The following is a 24,663-nucleotide window of genomic DNA, read 5'->3' as shown; positions in this document are numbered from 1 at the left end:
AAACAATATCCGAGCTCTTGTGTGCTTACCTTGATCACTATCTCCAGTTCTCCTTCAGGGTATTTCAGTATATGTGGTGGGAAATAGTATTTTTGTCTGTGTGACAACAGATAACTTACTATGTAGGCAACAATTTACAGATTTAGCTGAATCTGCATGTTCACATGTGCTTAGAAGTCTTCTGTCAGGATCATCAGTCCTGGGACTGCACTGATGTAAGAAAACTTGTTTCTAAATTGGACTTTTTTTTAAAATGAATACTGTTTCTTTTGGTGGCAGTGCTAAATAACCTCAGCAATTTTTGAAGGTTTAGAGAAGGGACAGCAAGAAATCTCCAGTCTCTTCTTTGTGGGTCTCCATTTCTGCATTATGGCAGGAGGTGACCTTCTCAAGTATTGGGAAGGAGCGTGTCTTTGTTCTAACATGAATTAGTACTCTTCAGAGTGTACCAAAATAATTGCATTTGCAATACAATGCTGAATAATTTTAATTTTTTTTTTATTCTGATAACAACCATTTTCTTGAGTGTTTTATTCATTAAAACTGCTATTTATGTGTGCATTCTTTTTTATGTATAGAAAAGTAGTCTGCAAATATGACTCGCCAGTCAAGTCTGTTAATGAAAAACAGGTTTCTGCTTCTAGTCATTCGTTGCAACGTGGCAAGTTGTTGGAAATTGTTCTATAAATATTGCATACAACTGAGTATTTATTTTTATCAAGGCCCATGCAGTCTAAAGGACGAGAGTCCTTTTATTGTAACAGCAATTAATGTATTATTGCCATACTTCCAGTATCATGCAAGAATTCTGTGAAGGTTCAAACTGCTACTGTAGTCAAACGTTTTCTAACTGGACTTTAAAAAAAGGTGAAATTGCAAACTGGCCTGTAGTTTTTAACGTATTGGCATTGTAAAACCTAAACTGGGGGCAAACTCCACATTGTGTCTTAAAGAAGTGGCATGTTTTGTTTTTCTTAATTTAAAGAATACAGGCTGCTTTGGGTAGTCTTTATTGGGTGAAATGCAAAATGTGGATTGTTGAAAAGTAACAGATTTGTACATCTGTGTTTAACTTATCTATAAAATTATTCCGTTCCTTATCTAAACTAATTGCTAATGCAATAATTTTAACGTTTTTCTCCTCATTCATAATTGTTTCATAGTGGCTGGAATGGCTGGCACTGCTCATATTGATGGAGACCATATTGTTGTATCAGTCCCCGAAGCTGTCCTAGTTTCTGATGTTGTTACTGATGATGGAATAACTCTTGATCATGGCTTAGCTGCTGAAGTTGTCCAAGGACCTGACATCATCACTGAAACTGATGTTGTAACAGAAGGTGTAATTGTTCCCGATTCTGTTTTGGAAGCTGATGTTGCTATTGAAGAAGCTTTAGATACCAGTGATCATGTTTTGACTTCTGATCTAATAACAGAAACTGTTAGAGTTCCTGATCAGGTTTTTGTGGCTGACCTTGTCACGGGTCCTGATGGACATTTGGAGCATGTGGTGCAAGACTCTGTGTCAGGAGCCAACTCTCCTACAATGGTTTCAGAAGAAGTTCTTGTAACGAACTCAGATTCTGAAGCAGTCATTCAAGCAGCTGGTACTGTTCCTGGCTCCACAGTGACTATAAAAACAGAAGACGATGATGATGGCAAGAGTACATCTGAAGACTACTTAATGATATCTTGTAAGTTAAACAAAGGTAGATATAAACAGGAGATTATCTGAAGTAGAAGTGGTCTGGTGGGGAGAAGGTACTATAACTTGACTCTTGCTGCATTCTGTACTGGAAGTCTCAAATAGTAGTCTGTTGCCCAGTTAATTTTTGGTGTCTGGATTTGGGTTTTCTTGATGAAAAATCCATTATTGCTGATACAGCAAGAAGGAGAATGACATTCATGCTGTTGAGTGAATGAATGTGTATGTTTGTGTTTCTGAAAGTAGATATTCCTGAAAATTGAGAAGAACACATTGGGAAGTTAAACATTCCACATATTTTGAGTATAATACCTTTTTTTTTTTTAAATACACAGGTATATTACTATGTAGATTACTACATTACATATGTAGATTCATGTAAAAATAACATGCTGGGTTTAGTCAATAGAATCCAACAAAGAAATAGGTTTTTAAGGTATCTGACTCATAAAGTTTTATGTGTCCACAAAATATTGTTTGTTTAGCTGTATTAAAAATTATAATAGGCATTTTATTGTATGTTGTGCTGTTCTGGACTGAACTTGACATTAAGGCATTGTGCGCATTAATTGGTTGGCGCTCTAACACTAGAAAGTGGCTGCCCATTTCAAGTTTCCACACAGCATTCAACTGTGAGGAAACTGTATTGTCCTATACTACTTGTTGAGTGAGAGCTACTGAAAGGACCTTAGGTATATTATGTATCTTCAGTGGTTAAATTATACTCAAGATACCAGTTTTTATTGTTACACGTATTTGATAAAATGTATGGTAATTCATTTTAGATTTTTGACTTCCCCAAATTAGTTAATGAAATGTGAGTAGGTCAAAACAGATTTTATTTAGTCAGAAGCAGTATGTTTAAAAAAAAAGGCAATGCCAAGTGTGTCAAAGTGTCAATCTGTTCACAGCAAGCCGCATTTATTAAAAATTTCAAGACAGAGGACATGACTGATTAGTGATTATAAAGATTTCAATATTTCATAGCATTTATGTCCCATATGCAAAATATATATTTTGTATTTATTTTTTGTTCAGTGTAGGATGGACAGCAATGATTTTTTTTTTTTTTTTTCATCATTCTGTCATTACTGTAATGCCATATGTCACTAACAGGAGTCAAAAAAGTTTTTTTGGAAGAAGAACCAAAAAACCCTCAGTCTAAAAGCAAATTAGACCTACAACAGAAGAATTTCTGTGTTTGTAAATAAAGGAACACCATTTTTGCAGTCAGTTGTTTCATTGAAAAAATTCCTCCTTTCTGACAGAGTACTTATGATGAGTTGTATTCTGTAACTGCGGTATTTCCAACTGCACCTTTGTAATTGTAAGTAAAGTCATTTTCAAATTCCTTCTAAGATAGATAAGTGTGGTTGATAATGATGATCACTGCACTTAGACCAGAGTATCTTAAACTTTCAGGAGCAGTTACTTGATGACCCCAGCTGTGTCTGATATGTTTACAGTTTTGTCAGGTGTTCCTAAGCCTACCAGTGGCTTTTGCAATGTTTCGAAGCCCCTTTGAGACATAGTTTTCGGCAAATTAGATTTTATATGTATGTATAATCATGATATGCCTGAATAGTCACTGTTGGAAGCTACATATTAATCTGGAATTTTGTTTTAAGTAATCATTTTAGATAAATTAAGGCAGTCATAGAGTCATTTAGATTGGACAGGACCTTTAAGATCATCATTGAGTCCAACCGTTAAGCTAACACTGCCAAGTCCGCCACTAAACCATGTCCCTAAGTGCCACATCCACACATCTTTTAAATACCTCCAGGGATGGTGACTCCACCAGTTCCCTGGGCAGCCTGTTCCAGTGCTTGACAAACCTTTTGGTGAAGATATTTTTCCTAATATCCAATCTAAACTTCCCCTGGTGCAACTTGAGGCCATTTCCTCTTGTCCTATTGCTTGTTACATGGGAGAAGAGACCGACCCCCACCTCGCTACAACCTCCTTACAGGTAGTTGTAGAAAGCAGTAAGGTCTCCCCTCAGCCTCCTTTTCTCCAGACAACCCCAGTTCCCTCAGCCACTCCTCATAAGAGTTGTTCTCTAGACCCTTCACCAGCTTCGTTGCCCTTCTCTGGGCACGCTCCAGCACCTCAGTGTCTTTCTTGTAGTGAGGGGACCAAAACTGAACACGGTATTCAAGATGCGGTATTGTGTAGAATAGATAAATGCTTCAGTTTATCAAGCAGTTTAAAACTCTTTTTATTTACTTAAAATGTTCAGTAAATATTGTAGAAAGTTAATTTTATGATACTTCTTTTGGGGTGTATATGTAGGACTGTTGGACTTTTTTATAATGTAAATCACGTCAAAATGATAGTTTTAAAGATTCTCAAAATAATTAGCTGTCTTTTAATGAAATTTAGCATTGAAAAAGGGGGGACTTTACATAAAATGACAGATAATGCCCTTAGGGAATACCACTAGCTGTTCTGTGGAACACATTTTGGGAACTTCTAAAATACTACATTTTAGGGTGTGAAGCTGAGCTGAGTGTGGAATTTTAACTTATCTTACTCTTTTATTGGGAGTTACAGTTTAAATATACTGAAAGGTGTTTTTTCACCGTTTTAAGATGACGTTCCCATGTAGATATTTTATACGCTATTGGTAATTATATTTTTGTGTAAATACTGTTTGGAAAATACTAAGTTTGTCTTGATAGTTCTGTAAACTAGCTGCATATGATTTTGTAATTGGAAATTTTCACTAGAAGATTATCACCACTCTGCTATCTCAGTGCAGATGAATTCAGCTTTTTAAAATCAGCCTTGTAAGACTTAAAAATCTTTTTTTTGATATGTTCACAACGTATGCCATGGGATATGCATGATCCCTTGTTCTAAATTTCCAGAATACCTGTTTAAGAGGGACTTGTTAAAAAGGAAATTAATACAAAATGAATGTATATGATGTGATCATGAACCCAATCCATCTCATACTGAGGTGGGAAAATTATGAACAGTACATCCCATTTTGCCAGGGAGGAGTTAGCACACGTGTAGCTTAAAGCGTACCCTTTTTTGTTTTTCAGGTTTGCGATATTCAGACCCACAGCGGATTGCCAGCTCCCGATCTGTGTGTTGGCCCTGCATGCACTATGTTGGTGACCTCATACCCACCAAAGAACAACACTGGAGCTGGCCTTTAGGGGTAAGGTACTGTTCCACCACCACCTCCTTTTTAGTATATTACAATACAGTGTTACGTAATTTGCTAAACATTTTAATATTAATACTCCTATATTGTAACCTATGGGATATAAAATAAGTATATCAGACATTAGAAAAATATGAAAAATTGTAAAACCACGGGACTTATCTTGCCCTCATGTTATCCCTATGGGCTCCTATGGTGGGTGTGATATCACCAGCATAGTGCATGCTGAGGCATCACATGAATTGGGAGCTGGCAATCCACGGTGAATCTGGACATCACACACCTGAAAACAGCGAAGTAAGGTAAGTTGGAAGTTGGAAGTGTGCTGAGTTTTCCTTTAAACCTTGTTTATTCAGGAGGATTCAGCATATATTTATAAAGGTTCTCTGTTGTGTTTTTTCAGTTAATTTTAAGTGACGAGATAATAATATGTAGTGCTTCTGGTGGATGAGTCAGATCTGGAAGACACTTTCATATGCCATTGACATAAAGTAAGCATTCCTGTTCCTGAGAACTATCACTGGGAAAAGTCATCAGATAATTTAGCACTGATGGGTTGGCAGTCTGTGATTGAAGTCATATTACTTAGACAACAGAATATTTTCATGATCTGTTTTTTAAAAAAAGTCATAATATTTTGGAACTTGACAAAGATTACATGTCCTGCTGGGTTGATTGTTGTCCCCTTATCTAAATGTGTTTAAAAAATAGATTGAAACGGTGAAATTTACTTCATATAAGAGAGCAATTTAAGCAATAGCAATTGTCGATTCAGTGTCTTTTGTTGTTGAAGTATTTGAAACAAAAGGCAACATCTTACAAATGACAGTCTATATCAGTATCATTTTCTCAGTCCAGTTTATATTTTTCAAATTTTGTTGTATTACACTTTTGCTTTTTTAGAAAAGTGATTCCAGAGGCCCTGAATACACAGGCTTCGTGATATTTTTCCATTACTTTATCTTAAACTGTAGACACTGAAGATCTCTGAAAATACACAGGATGGTTGATGGTGTGGGAGTAACCACTAATTTTAAAAATAATGTTGTAAGTTTGCTCCCCTAAGACAGGGCTGCCTATTTTTTAAAGGATATTGAAAATTCGGGGGCTTTACTTGAAATGGTAAAACACAGCATGTGAGTGTACATGCTAAATCCATGTATTTTACTTCATATTTTTGGCTGAGAATATTTATTCTTACAACATCTGTAAACTTCAAAAATTGCTCTTTTTTTTTTTTCTTTGTGTAATCTTTGTTGTATTGCAATCGATGTCCTGGTAAGGCAACTATCTAAATTCTGTGGGTTTTTTCTTCTGTTGTTTCACCAGATACATAGTGGTGTACAGTCATTGTCACCCAATATTAGTTGAGTAGTTGGAAATTTTTGGCATAAAGAAAACTTCTTATCACATATATGTGCTTACTCCACTGTTCAGTTGGAAGTTGCTGTTGTTAAATAACCTTCCAGTACGGAAATACTTATTTTCTATGTTAAACTGATAATGTGTTATGTTTATAAAATTTATGAGTTTAGAAAAAGTTGGTGTTGCTTGAGTTGCAGATCTGAAAATAACTTTACTACCACCTACCAATTCTAAAATTACAGTAACAGCCTTACAATTACTGATTTCTTCCACCCAGCCTTTAAATATTCTTTCTGCATTTTGGCAGCACGTCTAGTCATACAGCTATATATATAATCACTCCTGCCTTGTACTATTAGTTACCTCCAGTCCTTCAAAGACTTATACATGCAGTGGTAATGTTCATTGTACTAAGATTAAACATATGTGTATGGTTTCGAAGAATATGGATCAGAAACTTCTATAAATGTTAAAAGCCATGCAGAAAACAAAATGGTCTTTAAGAAATTCAGACGTAGTAAATGTATGGAAATACTTTTTCCAATATAAGTATCTTTTAGCATCTTACCTTTTCCTGTTAGTAGAGGATGCATAATCCTCTCTTCTAATAACTCCATTCTGGCAGCATAAAAAATTTCCATTAGTAGATGCAGTAACACTCCCATACTGGATATAAAGATGTACTAATAACCTGATGCTGGTAAACTTAAGTGTCAAAGGAATATGCCAAGTTCTCTGTTGTGGCTTTCTCATCTGTGGTGTTCGTACTCTTAGTGTTCTAATTGTCCTGCAAGGTAACGTCAATGCCATGCAGTACATCAGATTCTAACAGATTAAGGTGATGTTGTTGCTGGCGTTGATGTTATTAGAGATGTAGAATGTTTTTTATTAAAAAACAAAAACTCTTTTCCTGAGGAAATTTTATTTTTTTTTCTACTGATCCAAGTTTGATATTTTTTCAGCAATGCAATTAATCTCTTATTTACAAAAAGAAACAGCTAAAACATAGCATTTTTTTAATGTTTTCTGTTTAATTTTCATCAAAATATATAACTTTCAGAGGTTCTAAAATGAAATCAAGTACTTACTTGTACTTACCTACATTATATCTAGTTCTGTCCTCAATAACTTCTATACTCTTCTGATGCAGTCCAAGATTTCTGAAATGGAAATAAGGTTCCTCAATGTAGGGATGAAAAGCGGTGTTAGTTGGATAGGTGTTTCCGTGGAATCCTGTCCGTGAGCGGGAAGAGCTTAGTTTGGGATTGCTGTGGTGGATTCCCACCCTGCTGCGGGAAAGGCATCTGCTCCTTTTCCAGCATGTTCTGAACCACTTCGCATGACTGCCTGGAGTATTAAGAAAAGCTTAAACTAACTCCAGTTTACCTCAGTACACCAGGCTGTAGCCTGAAGTAGTTAAAAGCAGCTCTTCAAGAGCAGTCATCACTGCACTGAGGGCAGGAAACTTAGAGGGGGATTGGGAACCGCTGCAGCCATCCCGAGGTAAGCCATCCTTTCCTCAGTAATCAGAGCCCTCCGTGTCCGCATTGAGTAGACTCTCTTCTTAGTCATGAAACGCTACTGTCACTTTAATATTAATTTCAAAGATTTTTTTTTTAACCTCGTATGCACGTATTTTAATGTTATGTATGCAGTAAATTGTTATATCCCTGCAATGTATTTAATTCAGATTTTGTCTACATTTTGTGGAGTTCTTCTCTATTTAGCGGACTTCAGTGGGTGTTGAGCATTGCACAGGTTTGTGTTGGCCATCTGCACAGGAGCTAATTTTATCCACTGAGAGAAGTGTGTTGGCAATACATATGTTAGAAAGATGCTTAGTTCAGTGGCCTTCGTATTGGCAATTTGGGGTATATATATGGATATCTATGTGAATACCCTTTTTACCAAAATAGTGTTACTTCTACACTTTTAATAGTTTGAATGTAATTTTTGTTGTATAAATAAAATGAGCATTTTGAATATACAGACCAAATAATCGGAGTGACTAAGTTGCATACATAAAGAATGAGAAGTCAGTTTCACATAGTAGTATTTAGATTTATTGTCACTGCATCTTTTAATGCTGTATACTATACAATTATCTTCATTAATTTATATGTTTTCAAGTGATAAAGTGGATAAAACCATAATTTCTTTTAGGGTGAAGAAGTAGTCAAATTTTTGATGCACACTTCTTTCATTGGGAATATACTCTGAGTCATCACTCTTCATAAAAGCTTCAGCTACTAAATTTTAAGTCACTAGTATCTTAAAGTAGTGAAACTTTTTGGGACTCTTAGGCTGCAGCAGGCAATTCTGCTTTAATTTATAACACTTCTGGATAGATGTTTAATTTTACTTACTGATACATTTTTGCTTTCTAAGTGTCATAGTTTCAGAATTAACCAATTCCCATGTTCTCTTTGATGACAAGCTCCCTCTTGTGTTCTTCATTCTGTAATTCTTGCTGTGTTTCCTGAGTTGCAGTAAAATGAGTACTGAACTTCTAGAATCTCTTAAGTATCTTGAGATGAACTGTTTCGTAAAGGCCATTTATGAATACAAACCTTTACTATGTATGGGGATAATAGTGGAGAAAATCATGCTACTGATTACTTTGACTTTTAAAAAGCGTGTTTGAACCTCATTATTACTCTCTTCTCTTTACAGTGGATGATGTTGGAGAAAAATTGGACCATATAGGAAGCACTCCCTTGAAAATCAGTACTGAGGTGACAAATGATGATGTTGCTAAAGATGACGGTTTTGGTTCAGAAGTTATCAAAGTATACATATTTAAAGCTGAAGCTGAAGATGATGTCGAAATAGGTACCTTTTAAGTTCTGTGTATTCTTCCAGTAGTATGAAGTATTTCAGGGTCTTTTTGTTTGTTGTTCTTAATTTCATGTAATCCACTGGCTGGAATGTTTTTTAGAATGTGACATTTGTGGAGGCTGCCCATATGCAGTAAATACTGGGTGTGTATTAGTCTCAAGTTCTTTTCTGATTAGCAGTAATTATTTTCAGACAACCAAAGCCCAAATGTAGAAGTGGTTGAGTGTCAGCTGCTGCTTTTCTCTGATGTTGCAAGACTGTCAGCACAGAAAAGCCTTTAGAGTGGATTCCGCTCATTGAACAGTCTTTGGTAGCCTTGATGCAGAGAGAGGGGAAAATTGCTGGGGCTTTAGTCATACAGTCATTTCCAAACCTAATCAAGAAACTCAGAACTGCTCTGCAGTTCTCTTTTGCAAGGGATAGACCAGCACTTCCAGGTGCTTTGCAAATGGATGTACAGCTAACCCGTGTTCTGTTCTTCGTAACCTGTAAAAGCAGAGTTCCCCTTACAGTTGTTTTCAGAGCTGAAACCTCTGGCTCATTCCACTTTACCCTTTGCATTTAGGCACTGAAACTCTGCCTCACTGGAACGTATCTGGCCTGGAGCCCTAGGGCCATTCACAGGGCAAATCAGCCCGACTCGGTTCTTCATTGAGTAGAGAAAGGAGTTTATCTCCCATAGACCGGTAGCATTGGCCTGGCTATGCTGTGAAAATCTCAAACTTTAGACAGAACTATGGATTAGATCAGCAAAGTCCTCCAATTAGTAACAATCCTGGTGCTGTTTTTCAAGTGGCTTGAACTGCTACTTCAGGAAATTTTCAGCTGTATGATGCCTTTATTTTCCTTCTCTGAGAAACAAGTCATCTTTTCAGCTCAAGTTAATGGCAGAAAAGGATTGTTCCAGGGATGATCAGACTGCTAGCTAATAGGGCAGTTGTCTTTGTTTTCTCTCACAGGGTAGGTTCAGTATTAGTTCAGACTGTCTTATGAGTTGCTTTGTATCTTTTGCAGGATGATACAGTGTAGATTTTGGAGCCTATTAATCAAGTCCTTCACAAGGTTGCCAAAGTAACTTTACATGTTTTGCTGTCCTATTTGGAATAGACAGTATCTGATTCGGCTGAAGGTTAGTGAGTATTTCATTGAGGCCCTGGGATTTTCAGTATTTGATCTTTAATTCCTTTCAAGTATGAGAAAGAGGTTGTGAAGACCATGTGCTTCCTAAGACCATGGGGAAAGGATCTAGAGAAGCACCATCTTGACATCCCTTATCTATTGTGACATCTGTTTCATCTGCCAGTTCCTACGTGAATTGCCAGGCCCTGTTCTTGAAATACGGTTTCTTCCTCTGGGAGGAAGTCTTGATGGACAGACCGCTAATGCAGCAGCAGGAAGAATCAAAATCTCTTCTGGCTGAAAACTAATTTACAGCAGGGATGTTCTCGTGAGCTACTCTGAGTGCTTGTGATATAGCCATGAGGTAGTCGTGCAGATTACCCCGTTCATTACTGGTGAGTGCTTCTGCTTGGAAAGAGCTGATTGGATTGGTAATGTACGTTTGCTGCTCAGCATTAAGGAATACAGAAACTGAGATCACAGTCTTCACAAAGAATATCCGAGATTCAAGTTTACCCATTAGCAGTAGTCTCTTGATCTTTTTGTACATGGAGGTGGGGTGGAGGGCTGTTCTTAAGTGTCACCCATTTGCATTGCAGTCTAGTTACTCTGATAAATGTCCTGGCAAAGCCACTTTTGACAAAAATTACAAAAATAGGCTTGGGTGACAAAATCACTTTTGTTTTGTCATAAATGTGGAAAAGTAAAACTTAAAGTATAAAAATAAGTATTAAAAATTACCTGTAGTTTTGGCATACACACATACATATACTAAATATAAACTGAGGATCAATGACTAAAAGGAAAGTTTGTTTTTGACTGTCGATATGGAAGAGATTTCCTGTGCAGGCGTTCAGGCAGCATCTTCTGCCATTTTACATGATACGTATAATCGCAGGTTATGTACCTTGCAATGGAGATTATTTCTCTTTGAATTCTTCAGAATTACCTTACCTGTTCCAAACTGTCATAATGACCAAATTTCTAAATTTCTGAAGTCTTTCTCCTTGCTTCCTTGTGATCTGTTTTGTGTTGTCTGGCTGATAGGGGTACCTGCTATCTTAGTTGGCCATTTTGGCCACCATTGCCTTCCAAAGCATGAAGGTCTCCGTACGCTGTATTCCATAGAGACATCACCCGTCCCAGGGATTTTAATATTATCTCGGTTTTTGTCTAGCTTGGGAAAACGAAATTCCACATTTTGATTGTAGTGAGAGAGCTGCTTCTGTTTGGCTGGAAGAAGGATGTTTGGCAAAGTCTCCTATTTACAAAACACTTAACAGGGAGTGATGGATCAATGTATTTGATTTGGACTCAACCGCCTAGCTGAGTATTTTCCTTCAGGACCATTCAAAGTAGCAAACAAGGACTCTTGGTATATCAGGTGTTAGCTTGTTCTGCCATAATCTGCAGCTTCTCTACTCACTGTTCAGTCCCTGAGATGCATGGAAGACTAAGCATCAATATTTATCTGCCACCTCTTTCTGACTCAAGCATCAGTATCACGTTCCAGGTTGGAACTTGTTCTTTTGCCTCTGTTCAAGTAAGTCAGTGGGGCAAAGCTTGTCAGTTACCTGGAGCAGGACCGTGTGGGCAGTTGTTCTCATTTCCTTCTTTCCAACTGTTACTCTTCAGATTGTGTTGTCTCCAGGGATTCGGTGCGGCACCTTACACCCCTGCTAGTCTTTCTTTCTAGATAATGTTCTTCTTGTTGAAGTAATTGGCAGTAACATTCGCTCTCTCATGGTTTGAGAAGTGTAACCCCAGTGTAAATTACTACTCAATCCCGTGTAATGACTGTGGGACATACACATTAGAATCTTTGTAGGAAAAATTACCTAAGAATCAGTTTTTGCAAGGTGAGTAAATAGGATTTGGGGAGAGAAAAAGGGATAAGAATTAGGTGTTCACATCTCAAGAGAAAATTTAAAGGCTGTGTTTGGAGCAAGATTAGAATTACAGTCATTGTTTTGGTGGGCATGGGCAGGTGTATGTTTCCAGTTGCACCCGAGTTCACTGCTAGCATGCATGAAATGCTCTTGATCCTTCTTGGTAGTGATTGTTCAGCCTTGAATTTATCAGGACACACTGAGAGACCTTTTTCCTTATCTGCTCCAGAGTATTAAACTTGCATGATTTTATGACAGGCATGGATGTAAAAATATTTAATTAGAGTTTTATTAAATACCTTTGTTGCAAATAAGAAAAAAAATACTTAGATCTGAATTCATCTTAACAGTGGCTTTGTTTACATTTACTTTATGCGTTTAACTTCTTTTTGTTAAAGGTGGGACAGAAATTGTCACAGAGAGTGACTTTCACAATGGACATTCTGTAGCTGGAGTAATTGAACAAGGAGGTGTTGGTAGAATGCAGCGAGAAAAAATGGTTTACATGGCTGTTAAGGACTCTTCTCAGGAAGATGAAGATATTAGTAAGCATAATAAGAAACATTTTTGTTTCTCATGCTGTTTTGTACAACAATATAAACATCATGCTCAAGGACTTCCTTAATTTTTCTGAAGGATTCTTCAGCCTGAAGTGGTAGAAAACTAAGCTCATCTTCTCTAAAAATAAAAAGCAGGCTATAATTATTTTAAAGTGATGTGGATAAATGCACTTTGTGCATACTGTATGCAATCATTTCATTATTTATATTAAATTTAACATGTCCATGGGTGAAGTTAATGAGGTTAGTCAAATTCCTCATTTTTCTGTTTTCCTACTCTGAATTGCCTTGTTTAATCAGCTTTCTGGCAAAGTGGCAAATGAATGTCATCAGTTACAAGTTTATAAGATTGTATATTTGAATTTATGTTGGTATTTGTTTTGGATTTATATTTATTGATATGTGTTTTCTCTCTTTAAGGAATGTCTGAATAAACAATGATCCCCTGAGGGAAGGGGTGGTTCTAAATGCCAAAGGAAGAAAAGTAATTTATAGCGGGTATCAATCAGAGTGAGAGCAAATTAAACGAAGGAAAATTTAGGATGAGCAGAATAAAATTAAAGATTCATTCTTCTCCTTTAATCCAGGCTGTGCTGAAATAGCAGATGAAGTTTATATGGAAGTTATTGTAGGTGAAGAAGAAGCTACATCACTTCCAGACACACAGCTTGAAGACTCTGGCGTGAATAAAACTTTTGTCCCTGTTGCTTGGGCTGCTGCTTATGGTAGGAATCTGTATGCTTATTTTCTGAAAATACCTTCCATTATTTTCTCCCAAATCTAGCTTTCAGAATCTCTGTGCAAATGTGATGATCTCTCACCTTGTCCTAGGGGTTTGGAAACAGCTCCTTCTGATCTTTTAGCAGTGTCAGTTAGTGGAGTTGATGAAATGATGTGAAAAATTATTTTGACATCATTCATGACCTTTTTACACATAAGGTCCTTAGGCTTTTTTCAGTTCAATATGAAGAAAACAATTCCATTTTTACATTGGTGGGTTTTTTCCAATGCTGGCCTGTCAAACAGTTACAGATTACTTTAGTAGTTGATTGTCTTGCATACAATGAATGGATTGCTATATGTTGAGTTTTGTGAAGTAGAAAGGAAAGCTTTTAGAACTTGATTCCAGCTCAGATGTACAGAATGCATGGGTTTTAATGGTTATTTAGGTTGGCCGTTGAAGATCTTACAAGAATAGCCTTAAGTATTTTACATAAGCTAGGAGGAAGGGGAAAAAACTCGAAAAAGGGAGTAGTAGCAATAAATTTGTAAACATGTTCCTAATAATTTCAGTTTATATACCTGGTTTAAGCCTGTTAGTGCTTCAGGTTAGAAACAAAAAGAAAAAAAGTAATTTGTTCTCTGCAGCCATGCTTCAAATACTAGAAGTGTCTTATCAGCATATATTGCAAATTCTGAATATTCTTGCATTTCATATTATTTTTTTGGATTTTGGCATATTATGTGTATATTAAGAGGGTATCAGGTCATCCATGGTTTATGTTGTAATTAAGTAAGCAAGTTAGTTAAAATTCATTGGTGTAATGTTTCTGAGCACATTAGTTGGGCTGATAAAGTGGTTTAGAACCACGGACCCTTGTCACGTAGCAGTAAACACTTTCAGTCCAAAATGAGGAATATACTCTTAAGGTGTTACTTCTACATCTGCCAGAACTTTGTAGTGCCTCATATAGATGAGTGCTGAGCAGCTGATAAGGTGCAAGTCTTCTTATCTGCCTAGTTCTACTCCAGAAAGATAAAGTACTTCGATCTCAAGAACAAATTCTGGATTTCAGATAACCTCGTTTCTGGATTGGTATCTGAGGTTATATATAAGGTTAAAGGTTTGCAGAAACAAGCATATTAATTATGAAAAGCAGGAAAGACAGTCAGCATGGTAAGCATGCAAACACAACTTTAGTGGATATTAACTGTTCATAGATGTGACTTTATTTCCTGGGGCTCATAGTTAACAAAATACTGAACTGATTGGGAACTGCACATCTCAGTTTGGATAGAGTTAAGCTGTTACTTATTAGCTAAGTTAGCTTTCTCTCTATCAGACTTTCAAAGCCATAGTCTTTAAAAAGAATTTTAATTTATAATGACTAAAATACCATTTTCTGCAGGAGATGAAAGAAGGCTACCCAGAAGATACGAAGATGGTCAAGCGGCAGGTAAGAATATGTAACTGTGCTTGGTACAGCATTAAAACTAACTTGCTGTCTCTGAAAATACATACATTTATGTGTCAGTTCTCCTAATCAGTGAATGCAAAAAATTATCCATAAAGTATATATTGAAGGACTCCACAGTCTTTCTCTACTATTTTGAAATGAGAACAATCCTAGATGTGTTGTAGGCCTTCAGAGTGGGTGGGGAAGTTGGGAGGATCTGCCAGGGTTTTTAGTATAGTTTTGTAGTCAGAAAAGAGATAATGCAGTTGTTAAGAAGTAAAACCAAGTTAAATAAAAGGAAACAATCAGCATAACTGATCAGAAATTAATGTCTTGAGAATTACAAGAAATCAAGGAATATATTTGAGAATTAGTCAATGTTTAAACAATTATATTCTTTACTTTTGCCAGCAAAGATAGGTAGTGTTTTATATATCTTTTTTATATATGTTCATTGTAGAGGAATGGGCAATATTTTTTTTTAAAAAAGTAGATATGCTGCTGTGCAATTCCAGTCATCAGTCCCAAAGAAAAAAGTTGTTTAAGATTTTTTATGGTGTCTAATTTTTGTTTCTAGGAAATAACTTGGATACACGATTAGAAAACAAAAACGGTAATGCAACACAATACCTGCAGATTTGTGATAGCATTAGCACTAATAGAGTGCTAAAACAAAAAACCAAGAAAAGGAGGAGAGGAGAGGCCAGGCAATGGCAAACAGGTAAACACTGTATGGTTATGCATATTGTCATGGAGTGGCACTTACTCCTGTACTATTCCTTTTTTTTTTTTTTTTTAAGCTGGTGCAGAATTAAAAAATATAAATTATGATTTGCGTATTTCCTGTGTCCTTCCCCCTCCAATTCTGTGCATAGAAAATGTAATAGTTTTTACCATTCAAAGTCAGTACACGTAGGGCTGATGCAATTCATTTGAAGTTTGCAAGCTACTAAAAAGTAATCGTGGATATATTCACTGCACATATGATATTACTGATCTGTTTGAGCAGTTTCTAAAACAAACTATATAAACTATAGGTGCTGTGGATTGGTTGTTTTTAAACTACTGAACCATTCTCTGTCTGCTGCAAGTGTAAGTGCATGAATCTGAACAGCAGTTGGCTGATTTAAAACTTCTTAATCAGTAAATTTGTTTCCTTCATAACTTGTTTTTGTTTGTTTAAAAACAGCTGTTATAATAGGTCCTGATGGACAGCCCTTAACAGTTTACCCTTGTCATATTTGTGGGAAAAAATTTAAATCCAGAGGATTCTTGAAAAGGCATATGAAGAATCATCCAGATCATATGATTAAGAAGAAATACCAGTGTACAGACTGTGACTTTACAACTAACAAAAAAGTAAGTTTCCACAATCATCTGGAAAGCCATAAACTTATAAATAAAGTTGATAAAACCCATGAGTTTACAGAATATACAAGAAGATACAGAGAAGCGAGCCCATTGAGTTCTAATAAACTAATATTGAGGGACAAGGAGCCTAAGCTACACAAGTGCAAATATTGTGACTATGAAACTGCAGAGCAGGGACTACTCAATAGACATCTACTTGCAGTTCATAGTAAGAACTTCCCTCATGTCTGTGTGGAGTGTGGGAAAGGATTCCGTCATCCATCAGAGCTGAAAAAGCATATGAGGACCCACACTGGGGAAAAGCCATACCAGTGTCAGCACTGTGTCTTCAGGTGTGCTGATCAGTCCAATCTGAAAACTCACATCAAAACCAAACACGGGACTGATTTGCCATTTAAATGTGAGCACTGTCCCCAGGCGTTTACAGATGAAAAAGAACTGCAGCAGCACACAGAATTATTTCAAGGGCATAAGACTCATCAGTGTCCACACTGTGACCATAAGAGCACCAATTCAAGTGACCTGAAGCGACACATTATTTCAGTTCACACAAAGGATTTTCCCCACAAATGCGAGGTATGTGAAAAAGGCTTCCATCGTCCATCTGAGCTCAAAAAGCATAGTGAAACCCATAAAGGTAAAAAGATACATCAGTGTAGACACTGTGACTTTAAAACATCAGATCCTTTTGTACTTAGTGGGCATATCCTCTCAGTTCACACCAAGGACCTGCCTTTTAAATGCAAAAGATGTAAAAGAGGATTTAGGCAGCAAAATGAACTTAAGAAGCACATGAAGACCCACAGTGGAAGAAAAGTTTATCAATGCCAATATTGTGAATATAGCACTACGGATGCGTCAGGCTTTAAGCGACATGTAATATCAATACACACAAAAGACTATCCACATAGGTGTGAGTATTGCAAAAAGGGATTCCGTAGACCATCTGAAAAAAATCAGCATATAATGAGGCACCACAAAGAGGCCATAATGTAATATATGATCTCAAGAAGGAAGCAATTTAGAAACTGTGATATGCTAATTGGGGAAAAAAAAAATCTCATGAACTGTTTCTCCTGGTTTCAAAGCTTGATATTAAATCATAACTTTACATTCTTTGTATTAAAAGTCTTAAAAGTATTAGGGTTGACAGGGGATCTCATAGCCCTATGATTGTTGCTTATCAGAACCTAAAGAGCACTATAGAATGCAGAAAGATGGATGAATGTCTTCAAATTAATAGTGTTACACATTGTTAAGCTATAGAAGACAAAACAAAGATGGTTGTGTTACCCATTTTGTCAGTAACAGCATTTGTCTCCAATATGAAAACAGTTCAGATATATGGTGGGGTTATTTACAAATTGTTTGCAAAGGCAACTGAGTCTAACTTCCTGTGCAGTTTTGAAAGGAGAGTGTTAGTCAGTCACTTGATCATAACGTTTTTAAATCGTGCCTGGAAATTAAATTCCAGAACTGGTCAAATTTGGGGGGGTTTGTCCCTTTTTTTTTGTTTGTTTTTTTTGTTTTAACATTTCATATGGGAAACTTTTTCGTTTCCTTTATTAGTTTAGGTCCAACAAGTAATTTTTTAATGGTTTTCAAAGCTGCTAACCTATTTTATTGCAGGATATGATGTTTAAAATATAGCATTATGTTATGATCTCAAAGGTGGTGTTCTGGTGCTAGGGTTAAAGATGTATATGTATATAATTTCCCTTTTTTATCTGAAACTACAATTGAATGTTGTTCAGTATGGCACATACGACAAAATTAACTTTGACTTTTTTTTTTTAAGGATAAAATGGATGCAGCTCGTAGTGTTGTGACTCAACACTCATTTTTTTTCTTGCTACTTTAAAATGTTCTCTAAAAAGAATATTAAAAACAAAGTTGAAAAATGTAGGGTTTTTTAATTAAAATTCAAAGTACTTAGAAGTTCTTTAGGGCAGTGTTCTTAAAAGGTATGACTATTATTGTCCTACCTCCTAATATGAAATTTTCAATATAGACATAAAATTGCACCTTTTAATCAATTCTTTAAAAAAAAAAAATCTATACCATACTATAAACATGCATTTTCAATCTGTAAGAAAGTATATATGCAGTATTTAACCAGAAAAATATGCTGCCACTAGAGTTTGGAGGTGGATCTTCAGTTTACAGTGTATACATTTAAAATATGCATCCCTTTAAACAATGCTTTGTGTTAGCATGCTGCAAATCAAATGGCGCTTAATATAACAAGCTGGTCTAGGGCTATTTAATGAAAAACCTGTTCATAAATGTTATGCATATAATGTGTATTTTTTACTTTTTTAGTTGCTTCATGTTTGCACACAGCTGTTCACATGATAAATTGTAACTTCATGCTATATTGTGGCTTTGTGTTTCAGATAATGTTCATGTTTTGTTTTTGCACCAGATGAGAATCAGTTCCTTGAGAATAAATTTTTTTTATATTTCTAAACTTCAGAAAGTTAAATTTGGGAAATCTCTTAGAAAAATACGTGTTTTATGTGGCTGTAAAAAATGATGTACACGCTGTAAAATAAGATTGTCACTGTTATGTGGGATTATTATTTCTAAATGTGTTACTCATCGTAACGGGCATACAATAAAACGCATCTCTTGCACTCCAAATATTTTGGAGTTTGCTTTTCATTTATGGTGTTTAGGAAAGTCTCATTCTGTGTAAATTTGCCAGATATTTTTAATTACATTATTCACTAATTAATATGTAATAACATTACAAGTAAACAGGTTGCTTGAGGTATATTTATCAGACTATTGAAGGGAGAGTGTTGTGGGTTTATTTGACTAACTCTTTTAAGTTACAGGTAATGTATTTGTGCTTACTTCTAAAATAACTATCAAACGTGATACTGACATTCCTTTGAAATTTTTTCCTTTAAGTAAAGAGAACATAAAACTTCTCACATGTTTTGGGAAAAGCCAGGTAGGTTTTGTCTTATTTATCTGTGTAATAAGAACAGCTTGCAAAATGAAATACTAAAAATATTGCTATCTTAATTTCCCTCTCTTTCTAGAATGCTTGAATTATTACATCAGTAATAGATTAAAAACTTAAGAAGAGAGTGCGATATTAAATGAACTCTTCATCAAGGTTTTCCAACAGGCTTTTAGCCAGTGAACTCAGAGGTTTTGTACTAAAAACCAGAAATGATGCAGACATGAACCTATTCATCTGTTTGTTTATACTACTTTTTTGTATGCCCAGCAATCAAAGGAGGAGGCCGTAGCATTCCAAAAAATCTTAGAGATTAAAGTTGTGCTTTTTTTGACAATTTTAATGCTTTATTCCTGAACGTTGTATTGAATACATAGACTGAAGGAGTTTCTTCATAGCAGACTGAAGATGATCATTCTGACTCTGTGACAAAGCACACATCGGTGCTGGCTCATTTTTCCACCTTACAGATGGACAGAATAATCAGGTACTTGAGTATTTTAAACGTTTTCTATAGCCAGCTTTGTAGAAAGACTTAATCCCACATTGTCTATGAGTCCCTCACAGTTCGAGGGGTACAGAACAGGATGTGGGGGCTTGAAATGGCAGAAGTTAAACTTCTGGAGAGCCAGCATTTTAGACAGCGGTATGAAATGTGGACATGATGCTTTTAAGCATTGCATTCAGATCATGTTTTGATACCTTTTATTATTCATACTTGGTATTTACTGGTGAACTATATTAACGTTTACATTTTACAAAGTATATTTGAGGATAACAGTAGTGTTTCTTCTGAGAAGTGCAGTGAAAGGCTTTGACCTTTACATATCGTGATAGCTTAAAATTACATATGTGGGCTAATTCTGTGATGAACAGTTGTTTGGAGTAAGACTATTGTTTAGTTTGGTTGTTTAGTTCAGAGTCGGTGAGTGGTACCTACTGTTCTGAAGAGCATGGTACGCTGTGGGGCATCAGTTTCGTTACCTTGATTTTCTATTGCATCTGTTTTTTTCTTGCCCTAAAACTACATACCGTAAAGGGCACAGAAGTTTTTTTAACATATTCAATGATAGCAGAAGGTGTATGGTGGATGCTGGATAAAAGTTTAATTCATTTACAGCTTCATCATTCTATTAAATAGAATGATTAAGTTTTGTAACTTTGTATTACAGAAGTTGAAATTGGTGCTGAGGTTTAACACTCTGTAAGTCCACCTAATGAGATTTCTTTTTAATGAGGAAAAAAAGGACATACCGTTTGAAACATTATAATCTGTGAGGACCGTGTTTTTCAAGATGTGAGGGAGAGGATAGTGGTTGGAAAAACAGCAACCGTAGTTGGTTATTATCAGCTAAGGTACAAATACGGGAAAGTGTGTAGGGCTTGAAGCAGGTGCAGACTGGTACCATCTTCTGTCCGTGAGCCCTGCTTTTTGTGATGGCTGGGTGGAGAAACTTGAGGGTTTGAACTTGCCAGGATGGTTACAGGTGGCATTGTCCAATGTGAAGTCTCAAGATGAGGTACCACTCTTCTTTGGTTGGCTTACTGCATTAGCATTTTGAATGGTTCTTTCTTTATATTAATTGTTTGTCTCTTCTCTTGGCAGCGTATGGACAATGAAACCTAGCTAAGAAGAAAAGACTGTGGAAACAAGGTCTGTCAAAGAGAGGAAAAGCCTTAAGACTTAACCCACGCAGTGTTAAGGTTAATGGTTTACTACCCATATGCTGTTAAATTTCAAACAGTTTAAAAAAATAAGTTTGTCGGACTTTTTGCTTGAGCAGTGGTTTTAAAATTCAGTAGCTTATGATACCGCTGGGAGAGTGTGTGCTTCTACTTGGCCCTTTGCTGGTTCTGTCCAGTGCTGCTTAGATGTTTATGACTGAGGCTGGACTTAACGTGGTGTTGGGTAGTTCAAAATTCCCACCAGTGCTTCTGCTCCTTCTTCCAGTACTGACGTCTTTCTGTATAGGTGCAGATGTCGAGGCTTCTTGTAACTGTGTGCCCAAGCTGGATGATGAATAGGCAAAGGAGGGGTTTGAAGATGTTAGGAGGGCTCTGGTGGTTTAAAAAAAAAAAAGGAATCTTGTGATGGATGGAAGGAGGAAGGAATTGACAAGAAAAGGCCTGTGCAATGTGTTGCAGGTGTGACATTGGTGTTGTGGAGGAAAGGACGTAAAAGTTGGAGTTAGGGAAAGGAAAATAAAAGAATGTGCCTGCTAGGCAAAGAGGAACCTGAGAGGATTATATGCAGTGCTCTTACTTTGTGTATGTTTGAGTAATTCAGGATCTTTTTATATACATCTTGTGCATGTATTCATCCAACAGAAGATAAGACTGGTAGAACCTTTTTTTTTCCTTTTTTTTTTTTTTTTTTGCCTTCCAACCATGTTTCCCCAGTAACTGAAATTCTGTATTAAAGCAAGTGGTCAGCTGGTATTCTTAACAAAAGATTTTACTAGGAAGTGGCATTTTTACTCTTCTGAAATGTAAGAATAAAACTTCACCTGAATCCTCAGCAGTTTGAGGCACAGTTCCTAGATTCTTTTCAGTGCACTTTCCCAGTAAATATTTAAGAGAATTTGTGAGGGCTGTTGTATTATTACCATGGAGGTGTCATGATTTTAAAAATGCTTCATGTCAAACGACAGTAAAATTTGTATCTCAGTACTTCCACAGATCCCTGCTTTGTATAGTCTGTACTTCTGCCCTGCCTGGCTCCCTCCCCTGAGCTGGCAGCAAACCGCCTTCTGTTACCCAAACTGATGAAGCCTTTAGGATGGGATGAAGTGCTCTACAGGCAGGTCCTGCTTATTCATTTTCAAAGTGATGGTAGGAAACAAGTGAAGGAGAGACACTACCACCTGTAAGCCTTGCAAGTGTTCTGACTTAAATGTTGAATTGAATGATAAAAGTTGGTGGTATTGTATTTTATTACTTGTCCTGAAAATTCTGACTGGTATCTCCCATCGTTGTTGTGAAGTTGCATGATCTCTGTTCTTTTAAAGGTACTCTTTAGTAGACATGATATCTTTCGTGCATACGTACTTTCCTTAGCAAAGTTTACGTATGTCCTGTCTTTTGCCATTTTCAGCAAGGGCTTCGAGCTGTTTTGCTGAAACTAAAAACCAGTTCTTGCTTGTCAAATTGTTCCAAATCTGTCCCTGCAGCAACACTGACAGGGTCAGCTACCTTTCCCAGCGTTTATGGTAGGATGCCACCCCGCAATACCAGGAGTAGGAAAGGTGACGTGTGCTGTAAAGCTGTTCACTACCTGGGCGCACAGCATTGAGGAAGTTCAGCTGTTCTTCACTGTGTTTGGGTTTCTCCTCTGCCTGCTCCCATGGTGCTGTGTGTGATGTACAAACACATCGTGGTTGCTTGAGCAAGCAGTGAGTTTCACAAACGTGTGGAAGGGTTGCTCTAAAACATCAGATTTGTTTACTGCATTTTTGTTGTTGTTTGAATGACAGACTAAGAACTCCCAAAAGCCAGGAGCAGTTAAAGGTGATTCATGTCTTGATCGTCATCTGTATTTTCCTTTCCTCAGGTTTCAAATGCCCACAATTAAAGGTAATGAAATTGAGAGAGAAAATACGGAAGAACAGCAGCAGAGTACTCTCAAGGTAAAGGTAAGTTACCTTGATGTAGTATTCAAAGTCTGTGTCGACCCTTGAGACAGAATGCCAGAGGTGTCAGTGGGCTCTGTTTGGCTTTTATTTCACAGCTGAGGCAGAGAAACTGTTCCACATTGCGTACTGAGTTGTGTGGTAGAGTCGGGAATAGAAACCAGGAGAGAATTTTCTCCTGCTTTTCAGTGTCAGAACAAGAAACTCTGCATGCTATCAGCTCTGTGCAGGCAGTGAGGGTTTGTTTAATAACACTATTGATAAAGACAGTCTGTTGTTGTAAATATATGAAGTAAATGCTGTCTTTGCTTTTTCTAATTTGTTTCTGAAAAAATGTAGAAGTCTAGCAGACCTACCCTGAAATGGAGGTGAAAAATTATCTAAAGTATACTTTCTATAACTAGAGTGATATCTAGCATTTACAGAGATGAGTAAATGAGAAAAATGTGTTTCTGTAAACTCCAGCAGAAACAATGTTAGGTAAATCAGTTTAAGTTCAACAGAAAAGAGGCAATAGCTGAGACTACAGCAAGTAACGTATACTTTTATAATAAAAAATACTAAATTTGCTTTTTAAATAAATCTGGTTTGAAAACAAAACCAGCCCCAAATGGCCATCATGTTTCATCTACTAGTCTAATTCAGCTTTTTGACAGGTATCTATTGCTTCATGTTATCTGTGAGTAAAATGTGTTGTTACGACCATCAGCTCTGTAGCATTTACAGTGTATGGAAGCCTTAAAATACTCTGACAAGCCTTAGAGAAGCTGATCCTTGCTACACAATACAGTATTGACATCTGTCTTTCCTGATGAGCGAACTGGGCTTTTTCTAAATAGGTTGTACGTCACCCATCTCTTCAAGTATGGGGAACAATCACGGCGTTTTCAAATTTATCATAATGCCAGCTGTATATGCAAAGCAGTTCATTTGCCTAATCACAGCCTTTGTCATGAGATTATAACACCATGCCTAGCAGCTCTGTGTTCAGAGCCTTCGTGTTTCCGTCCTTTAAGGGCGTTCACTGCTTGTGTTACGCTATTACGTGGTCTTAAGTCATACAGAGTTAAACAGTGGTTGGTGTTACTGGATGGAGTAGTGGTTAGTAAATGCACTGTACAACCCTTGCAATGGCTGACGTGAGTGCACAGTAAGAGTATGTCCATTAATAACTAATTCCTGTTTCTACTGTTCGTAGCTTCTTCCGAGCTCTTTGTGCAATGCTTCCAACTAGTCAAGCCCAGCTGAGACCACGGCCAAGACCACCGTAAGTCAGCAAATTACTTTGTGTCCTTCAGTTGGGATAACTGCACAGATAACAGTGTGGCGACATTAAACAAATGTGGTGTTCTTCCTCTTTTCTTTTTATCGTTTAGGTCACCAAAGGTGAAAAGTCATTAGATGACAGTGTAACTAAATTATTTCTCAGGATAGAATACACTTTGACACCATTTTGTGTCATTAGTGTGTTAACTCTGTGTGTATATGTACCTTGTATCTAACTGCTGTACAGAAATAAGGGGATTATTTTAGAATCTAGTAATTATTGATTTCAGAGGGGCAAGGCACTCCTCATTCAGACAAGGATATTTAATTAAAACCTCTTTCTACAGAGCTAGGCTAAAGTGATGTCATTTGATGGTGCAGACTCTTACTAGGCTTCTGAAACTGCAGGCCTGTCTTAGGCTGGACATACTCACAGAGCAGCAGGTTTTACACTTGGCTCTTCTTCCCTGTTACGAAGAGCAAGAGGTCATCTTTGACATCCCAGCATTAACTGAGTGGAGGACTGGCATCAGCAGCAAGAAAAGCGACCTAACACTATTACTTTACTTGTAAAGCTTGATTTAGAGGAACAAGT

At 36.7% G+C, this 24,663-nt stretch overlaps 1 protein-coding gene across 16 annotated transcripts in view; it reads left to right on the top strand.

Moving 5' to 3' along the window:
• Window positions 1-24,663, top strand: part of ZNF711 (zinc finger protein 711) — a 58,948-nt gene that overhangs the window by 21,108 nt on the left and 13,177 nt on the right. For 8 of the 16 annotated variants that reach the window (XM_052813461.1, XM_052813463.1, XM_052813462.1 and 5 more), the window contains 7 exons: window positions 1,164-1,694; window positions 8,922-9,080; window positions 12,493-12,639; window positions 13,242-13,379; window positions 14,784-14,831; window positions 15,409-15,552; window positions 16,021-18,845. In XM_052813461.1, coding sequence (XP_052669421.1) covers window positions 1,164-1,694; window positions 8,922-9,080; window positions 12,493-12,639; window positions 13,242-13,379; window positions 14,784-14,831; window positions 15,409-15,552; window positions 16,021-17,198 — 2,345 coding nt within the window. In that variant the 3' untranslated portion in view covers window positions 17,199-18,845. The other 8 variants (XR_008239089.1, XR_008239087.1, XR_008239091.1 and 5 more) reach the window with 8 other exon arrangements.

The sequence above is a fragment of the Harpia harpyja genome, chromosome 18, assembly GCF_026419915.1.
Source record: "Harpia harpyja isolate bHarHar1 chromosome 18, bHarHar1 primary haplotype, whole genome shotgun sequence".
Taxonomy (NCBI): Eukaryota; Metazoa; Chordata; class Aves; order Accipitriformes; family Accipitridae; genus Harpia; species Harpia harpyja.
This window is presented reverse-complemented; position numbering and strand designations above follow the sequence as displayed.